The sequence below is a fragment of the Rhincodon typus genome, chromosome 17, assembly GCF_021869965.1.
Source record: "Rhincodon typus isolate 14 chromosome 17, sRhiTyp1.1, whole genome shotgun sequence".
NCBI lineage: Eukaryota > Metazoa > Chordata > Chondrichthyes > Orectolobiformes > Rhincodontidae > Rhincodon > Rhincodon typus.
Genome location: NC_063348.1, coordinates 17872253 through 17881588, shown reverse-complemented (window position 1 = coordinate 17881588; position 9336 = coordinate 17872253). Strand labels below are relative to the sequence as shown.

The 9336-nt window shown below is 39.3% G+C and overlaps 1 protein-coding gene across 1 annotated transcript in view; it reads right to left on the bottom strand.

Moving 5' to 3' along the window:
• LOC109928229 (cleavage and polyadenylation specificity factor subunit 6) overlaps positions 1–7867 on the bottom strand; it is a gene marked incomplete at its 5' end in the record, with an annotated part of 48483 nt that extends 40616 nt beyond the window's left edge. Inside the window, 2 exons of the mRNA XM_048607304.1 lie at positions 4807–4915; positions 7633–7867. Of these exons, the coding sequence (XP_048463261.1) occupies positions 4807–4915; positions 7633–7867 (344 nt within the window). The remainder of the gene's footprint in view (positions 1–4806; positions 4916–7632) is intronic.
• Positions 7868–9336: the final 1469 nt, after the last annotated feature.

Genomic DNA, 9336 nt, shown 5'->3' with positions numbered 1-9336 from the left:
TCCGGTGACCCTTCCTCAGTTCTGAGGAAGGGTCACCAGACCCAAAACGTTAACTCTGTTTTCTCCTTCACAGATGCTGCCAGACCTGCTGAGCTTTTCCAGCAACTTTGTTTTAGTTTCAAAACTCCTGTGTACAGAAGTAGCATGGGAGACATTTTGTTTGCTGGTCTTTTTTGAGACTGTAGACTGCAAGGTCCACACAAGACAAGGGTGTGACATTCCAGAAAGATGAGGTCCAAATTCTATTCTGCTGAGTGGAATCCTTCCAGAAATTGTGGTCAATTAGTATCATATGACCAATGATAGATACATTTTAATCCAGCAATGTTCATTTTAAAATGTAAACAAAATATAGTTTTTAAGACAATTTATAATACTTCTTGTCTTGTGGACATGACATTCCTCTGGTGCTCAGAAAAAGAATGAAGTCAATGCCATTTCTTTTTAAAACAGGTTTTCTTGCAGGACAGAAAGCTGAAATATACATTCACCCTTGAACATTAAACACACTACTAGAGAGTGCACTGTCAGTACCCTGCTGCATTCTAAGGTTTACATGCGGCACAAGGCATTAATGATGACTTGTTCTTTCCACAATCTAAGTGATTTTTCTTCACAGATTAAAAGACTGCAGAGGCAAACTCCAGCATAAAAATCTGGCATTGGCTGGTTTGCACTGTCCTAGGAATTTCCGAAGAATTATGCTCCACTTCTAGCTGGATGCTTTCCATTTTTTTTAAAGCCTCTTGACACACCACTGTCCACACCACCTGTGATTTTCTCTCTGATGCTATTTATTGTCATCTGATTCAGGTTACACTGCACAATACTTCAGTGCAGCATATAACTGGTTTGTCAACCTTTGAAAGGCTGCTGGGGCATTTTTTTTTGTAAGGCCAATGACATTACTGTGGTATGTTTTCCAGAGTTAGAAAGGCTGAGGTTCCTCTCATTCTGAGGATCATGGAGTCTTGCCAGTATCCTTTCAAAAGTTTTTGTTTTTGCTGAGATAGGCCAAGGGCCCACTTTGTTTGAACATTCTTCAATGCATGGACATGAAATGGAGCCTTTCCTGTTCACTACACTTGCTCCTGGCAAGTAAATGCAGTTATTTTGATCCATCCATGTTTGGAATTAGAACATTGGGGCAGTTTTAGCAGTCCTCACCAGGGTTAATTATGTTGTTATATTATATTGGATTTCCTATCTAACCTGGGCCAGCTTTTCAGGCTTTTGGATTATTGGTGGGAGTTCTCCCATACCTATCACGGGCTGTTAGTGGGGTCTAATCCAGCCAATCCCTGTGTATTGCTTTAATATTCCTGAGCAAAATGGCCAAATCCTCCCACAGTTCTTTGATCAACAACGCTAACCAGGCATTCAAGTTTACGATTCTGGTTTCTGACAGCTTGGCAACTGTGAAAGCCTCCAGTCCCTCCTCCTCCTCAAGTGACTCCACCTGATGCGCCCACCTTCTGGCTTTGGGTTTAAGTTTGTTTTGTCTCTGCTTGAATTTCTCCTGCTGCAGTCACAAGTGCAGTGGAACTTCAGAATCACCAATCTACTCACTCTGTTACTTAGGGGACGGAATCATTCCCAAACTGCCAAATTTCACTTGGAATACTACTGCCCTCAAGTGGCTGTCCAGCTCCTACTGCAAGGCCTCCAGCTCTTCAAGTAGGTTAGGCATCTAACTCACCACCTCCTTGTCTACAAGGGACCTTTTGTGTTCTCCCTGTAAAGATTTGCAAGGTTATGATGCTAGCAATAGGAGTGCAGGCTTCTTTGTTTTAATTTTGTCTGCCTAGTTTGGGAGCTTTTTATGTTACTACTGTTTCACATTCTTTGAGACATGCTCACCCACAACAGTCTGGCTAGCTTTTGTTGTTCTCCCCTGTTTCCTCAACAGCTCTGGATCTCTTTCGGGATGTCTCAGGTCTCTCTCCAAATTCAAAAAGGCAGGTCCGGTGATTTAGATCTGCTTGTCCATTAAGGTTCCTTTTCTTTTAGATCTCAGCAAAATATCCTCCTCACTTCCTGTGAGGTGAGTTAGAAACTTCTCTAGTCTCTTGCCGAAAATGAAAAGGTTTCAGATTGTCAGACCTCCTGTTCATCCAGCTGGAGTACAGGCTTTCTATTAAATTTTCCAGCTGGGTCTGGGAACTTTCTTTGCACCTATTTATCTCTAGAAAAAAGGATCCCACTAGCCACACTTTGCATACATCTCTTTCGACTTCTGTCATTCACATTTCAGCACCTTTACTTCCCTCTGTCCTGTATCGATGTGTAGTGCTTACTAGTTTTGGATGCCTGAGAGTTATCAGCAGCACTTAAATAATCTTTTGGGTGGCTGCAAATATGTTCTCAATTATGGAGTAACAATTTCGCCAAATTCAGCTACTGCAGGGATAAACTGGTTTCAATTCTGTTCCATGTGCTTTGGGACATGCTGCTTCCCACGAGGCTGGCTAGTTTCGACCACCATAGCAACTGGCCTTTCGACAGTCTGGGCCTCGGCCTCGCTCCCTCACTGCATGGGAATTGCCCCAGTCCCTGTTTAGTTCAGCAAGGAAGGTGTTGGCCAATTCAATTTCAGACTCTCTCCCTCTCTTTTGAAACCTAAATAAGCTTTTTCTGAGCCAATTTATTCATGATTGATTTTCTCACGCCCCCTGCAGGGCCTCTGAGCTGTTTGCAGCCTTCTGCAATCCTCAGGACTTTGCTGAAACTGTACTGTTTTTCTGGACTCTCTCATGGGTTCCATCCTGATTCCTTTTGACTCGACAAGCTCCTTCTTGGGCTTTTGAGTTCCAGTAGTTCTATCCTGACATATTCTAATCCTACAGATTCTGACGGATCTTCTTAAAACTCCCTTGGCTTTCTCTCTATTTCTCTAATTTCTATGAGCTTTATCATTCTTTTGGTAAGCCTAGGATCTCTTTCTGCCTCTTCTCTAATTTCCTTGGACTGTTTTCATTCTCTCAGCACACTGCCTGCCACTTTAGCAAGTAATTTCCATAATATAGCTCATTCCCTCTGTCTCATTCTGATTACTTTTTGTCCTTCTTTCTCTTCTTCTTGAGCATTTAATTTAAACTCCAGCACTTTTTAACTGAAGAGCTTGTTTTCACTCCCTCTTTATTTTAGAAAAGATTGAGCCTAATTCTCCTATTTTCCAATTTTATTAGCTATTTTTGGCAAGGATAATTATTCTGGGCAGAGCACTCCAATCAGTTTGTTTCAGACTCTATTTCTACCACTTCTGGACACAGATGCCCAAATACTTGAGGAGCATTTGGAGTAACAGGTCTTTTTGCCTCTGTAGATTTCCATCTGTATTCACTTAGCTACAAATGTCAACTGGCTAGACTTAGAGGAGTCAGGTTTAGTCTTCCTTTTCTGCATGTCTTTGTTTTAAAATTTAACATTTTCTCCAGTAGTAAGATTAAAGGGATTTGCTGTTGTGTGTATATTGGTTTCAAAGAAAATTCCAGTCTTTTCTCTTTGGCTTTCTCTTTCAGAATAGATTTCAGGCTTGTTTCATAGATTTGGGGTCTGGTCAGATTTTTGTGCCCCAAGGTTTGAAATGAATTCAGTTTTGGATTAGCAATCATTTTGTGTTATGGACAAGAGTGCAAGGTGAAGTATTTTATTGTTCTCCTCTTCAATGCATAATTTTTAATTTTTTCTAAATATCTTTTCCCTTTTAATTAAGGCCATTTGTTGCCTCCTCAAACTGCTGTTTATGTAGTCTAATTTTTAAATTACCTGTAACAAATTCTCTTTTTAAGATTTAAAAAGAAAGAGTATGGTTTATACACGCATTCAAACCCAGGGGGTGATTGTTGCAACAAACATGCACAAACATACAAGGAAGACAAAAGAATTTACAATTAAGAATTCATTCAGAACTCAAATAAATGGACGTTAAATCACATGGTTCTTGACAGAGCCCAGAAATTTGGAGAAAGTGCCTTTTTGTAGATCTTCAAGTCCAATGAGTGCAGTAGGCTGAAGCTACAGAATTTTTTTTTTTTTACAAACTTGACAAAGGTATAGTCAGATAAGGTTGGTGTCACCTTTCCAGCAGATACACGGTTTATCCTGGAGCTAGGTCAAAAGGGAGATTTAGACTAGAGGGTGACCTGAAACTTCTAGAAAGACTGTCTTAATGTTAACAGCAAACTAATTCTTCCCAGCTTGAAACAATGGTTTTCAGGGACTTGTTAATTTCTCCAGAGGCTGAGGTGGTATCAGTCATGTCATCTGTCCATTAAGAAGTCAGTTTCAATTCAACAATTGTTTTCTTTTTCAACCTCTTTAGCCAGCATCATATCTTTTAAATGAGGTCAGTGGTGAGCTGTGAGTGCCACCTTAGGCACAATGATTTCAGTAGCTCTCCTTTGTTCAGAATTAGCTGATCTTCTTCATAATTCATGCAAGGCTGTGCATTCCAGGAAGATGAGTTCTGACTTCTGTCCTGTTAACTGTTGATTGGATTCCTTCCAGAAGTTGTGGTCAATTGCATTAATCGGTGGTAATTTGATGCCATTTTTAATCCAAAATTCATGTTGGAATTTAAACAAGAAAGTATACCTTTTGAAATAATTTATGACTTCTCTCCATGTCTTTTGGTCCTTGCATTGCCTATTATGGTCCTTGCATTGCCTATTATCTCTCACTCTTGTTCAGCCAACTTGCTAGCCAGGTCAACAACTCAATTCATAGCATAATAACATAATTCCACGAGGTTCACTGTAACAAACAATGTCAGACATGACTTAGCCTTTTGGCATGCCCTCTTGCTGATCAGCTGAAAGTTTAACGTTTTCAATCACTTTATCCTTAATTATAGACTCCAGTAACCGTCCAAGAACAGGTGTTAGGCTAATTGGATCTGGTGTTTTTCCTTTCACTTTTCATGAATAGCAAAGGAATATGTGAAATATTCCAATCTAAAAGAACAGCTCCTGAATAGAAAGGGTTTTATGGAAGGTTGCAGTCATGGCATCTGCAACGTTCTCACCGATTACTGTTGAAATCCTGGTGCACAATAGATATTAAAGTGCTATATTCATTATGGTTTTCTACTTTTATGCTCACCAGTTTGTAATTTTCCTCATTGAAGCAAGTGAGGCCAAGTATAGAAAGGAAAATTCCGAACCATTATTTCTTGTCTTAATCAGAAATTCTTTCAGTTTCTCTTTTATTTAAGATCATACAACACGTTTTCTTTTTCTTTTCCTTCTTCCTCCAATGCCATTCTCCTGATATTCAAATATATTCGCCTTGTGCAAAAGCCTTAGTCTAGATTGAGTTATGAATGCCTTGTGCAACTGCAGATTTTTAATTTCAAATGATACATTAAACCAACTGCGCTCAGATGGATGTATATGTTTCTGTGCTAGTATTTAGAAATAATTAGGGATTTGTCTTAATGGGCTGGACCTACATGGAAGGGTCTTTGGAATCACAGTGACAACATTTGAAAAAGTACATTATTTGCCTTGAAAACACTAAGAAGCCCTGAAAGGCCCTTTATAAAATGCAAGTCCTTTCCTCTCCTTCAAGAAGAGCAATTAAAATGGAATGTTTCTAAAATTCTTCCAAACAAAAATCATAGCAAAGTCTGAAAATAGTCTTCTCATTTCTGAATCAAACAGACACTATATGGAACCTGTCCTTCTGTCACATGATACTATTACAGAAATTCTCTATGACCACTCAAACAGAGAGGAAACTAAACGAAAATTTTAACTTGGCACCTGGGAGAGGTCTTTTCAACCTAATTTAATTTTTGGACTGTAGTATTAGGTTAATAGAGTAACCTGGTTGACACTGGATAAGTTGATTTTCAAAACGCTTTGGCTAAGATACCACAGTAACCTACTAAAAAAAGTTAATCCTCTGGGAGTACTGGACAGAGCACTGCTAAAGAATTGGCTGTATGTTAATGGGCAGAAAATGATCATTGATGGCAACGGTTCTGCAAATCAACTGGTAACTAGTGAAATCTGAGATAACAAGGTGTAGAGCTGGATGAACACAGCAGGCCAAGCAGCATCATAGGAGCAGGAAGACTGACATTTCGGGCCTGGACCCTTCATCAGAAAGTGAAATCTATCAGGGGCTCTATTAAGATCACTGATTTTCACTTTTACCAATAATCTGGAAGCAAATATCAAGGTACCAAAAGACTCACTTGTGATTCAATTCACAGATTTGGCCTTAGAATTTTAGATAGGAAAGAAAGCACATCTAAGTTTGTTGGGGAAAACAGACCCATAGCTATCAGGTACTATTTAATACAGAAACATTGTAAAAATACAGATAGATAAATGTAGTGTCATACATATAGATTGAGGCAGTACCAAACATGTGCATACAATGTATGGCTGTGAAATTAAGGCCATTCAGTGGGAAAAAAACATTCAATTACAGTCACTCAAGATTCATAACAGGTACAGGTTGTAGCAAAAACAAACAGATTCATCATAAGTAAGTGAGAAGATAATCCAATATCAAAAAAACACCTACAAGCCCTTGTATATCCTTAATTTAGAATACCATGGCCAGTTTTGGTCTCTTTACATTCCAAATGATGTAGAAGCCCTGAAAAGGATCAGAATAAGACTGTGTGATTGATATCTAGTTTAAATTCCCTCAAGTACAAAGATAAGCTTCGAGAGCATTGTGTTTTTACTGTTTAGGATCATTTAAATTGATGAGAGGACTAAACCTGATCTGCTGTTTGAGTTAGATAGGTTAGGTTAAGAAAGACATGAAGAAATTTACGTAAGTTATATAAATGTAGGCTGGATGTTGGGAGGTAGATAAAAGCAAAGTATTACAAATGCAGGATATCTGAAATAAAAAACAAAGTGCTGGAGAAACTCAACAGGTCTGGTAGAATCTGTGGAGACAGAAACAAAGTTAACGTTTTGAATCCAGTATGACTGTTCTTTAGAACTGAATATTGGGAGGCTTTGTTTATCCAGAGTCTTGCCGTGTACAGATTTACTAAGACTTAATGGAACTTGTTTGACCATCTTCGGGTGTGGAGACGATTTCTAGAGTTTTTCTACCCTAGGGGTTTTTCTCTGTACTTTGCCTGTCCAGCAGATTACAACGCTGATGAAGGTCAGTGGTAATAATGTTAAACTGAACAATGTGGCCAACTGATGGCTTTTGTACAATATCTGGCCTTCTGTCATCTATTATCTTTCTTCATATCATTTGACAAACTCAATTTCGTGAGTAGCAGAATAAACTCACAATTCTGACTAAGTGAGACATTTCTGCAACATGTTAGCACAAATGAACAAATACACTTGTAATTCGCCTGAATCTGACTTAATTTAACATTGGCAATACCAGCACGAGTCATCTCTCTCCAACAATGGGGAGAACTGACAGAAGTTACATTTACACAGTTTTCAAAGCAGGCCAAACATGTCAAAATTGAATTCTCTGAGGCAATTTAGCTAATACGCTCAGGAAAGGATAGATAAAGATACACAGGAAAATAACACACAGGAAGTTCCATTCAGGCCTCTTGGAATCTTCTTGATATGGCCAAAGACAGTTGCCATTGATTGGACAGATGGCTTTATATACTTCAGTAACATTAACCAGGCATAGATGCACTCACCCATGTCAGGTTTCCCACATACACAGCTTGCCGTTTGCCCCCATATGTGTAGACTATGGTTGGCCTGGTGTTATTATCAGTTTTCTGTGGCTCACCAGGAGTCCGTGGTATTATTTCATCAAAACTTTGATCTTCATGGTTATTACTGTCAGCAGCTGCTATTACATCATCATAAAGGTCAACTTGATCATTTGCAGCGTAATCAGTCTCCTGAAAAAGAACCCACACATTTCATTTAAGACAGTCTTCTTCCGTGAAAAATTCAATAGGGACGGTTAACAATATTTATGATGCATTGTATAATGATATGGCTGCTGGATAGTGGTCAGCACAATAGACAGATTATCTTAGTTTGACATAGTCTGCCATTATCTCCTCTCTCAAAGGCTTCAAAATCAAAGTTATTCACTTGAACAATTGATTTAGGAGGAAAGGTCTTGCTTGACAAATTTTGTTGACTTCTTTGAAGATACTTTTCTAGGATTAGCATTTAAAGCATAGCAAGTTATCATTCTGCAGATCATGCCTGTGGATTCCCTAAAATGTAATTATTTAGTCTTGGGTGAATAGGTGAAGGTACTGCTACCAATGGCACAGAAAAGCAAGGCCATTAACATAGTTAAAAACTAGGGTGAGATTTTTAAATCCTGAAGCTACAGCCAACATCAGGCAAGGAGAGATGTGATGGGTGAATGTTGAAAGATATAGGCAAGTGATTTTTGGATGAGTCAACGTTTACATGGACTGGGACACTGACTAGGAGAGCGTTGGAACTTAAGAGAAGGTTGAGATGGATTATCCACTCACCATTTCTGTTTGAAGATAGTTGCAAATACCACAGCTTTCTCTTTTATACTCACTGCTGACCTCCACCAACAGAGAATGGGAATGTTCATGAAATCACTTCTTTCCATGAGTATTTAATTGTCCTCCACCATACATGATTGTAGTTTCAGAAGAGGTTTGATCTGATCCATTGACTGTGGGACCACTTAGCTCTGCCTCTAGCATGCTATTTCCACTGTTCAGCAAACATGTAGTCGTAGTGTGGCTTCACCAGGTTAGGACCAAACCATGCATAATTCTGCTCCTGGTATGCTCTCCTACACTACCTTCTGAACCTGGCTTAATGTTGTTGATAGAGTGAGGGATGTGCCAGGACGTGAGTTTAGAGATTGTGGATAAATACACTTCTGCTGTGCTTGATGATACATATTGCCTCAAGGATGCTCAATTTGGAGCTGGAGGATCTGTTGTGAATCTATCCGATTTAGCCAGTTGTAAAAACAACACAGCAGAGGGTATGCTTGGAAATGAAGGCAGGGCTTTGTCTTCACAAGGTCTACGCTATTGTCTGCTGTTCAGTCACTAACATGAACAAATGCATCTCTGACAGGTAGTGATTGACAGCCAGGTCAAGTCAGGTTTTCCTTCGTGTTGTTCTCTTACACTTGCTACATGCTGGGAGATATGCTTTTTGGGACTCAGAACTCTTCTTGACGTACATGTAATTATCCCACCCAGAGTATATTCTGTGCACTTCCCCTCAATGCTTCCTCCTAGAGATGTCCATCGAGAGGATTCTGGGAAATAGGTTAGATTTGGCAAGTGTGACCATGTCATAAATTGCTTCCCTTGCCAATGGGACAGTTTTCCATGTTTGGCAAAGTCCACTGATGTTAGTC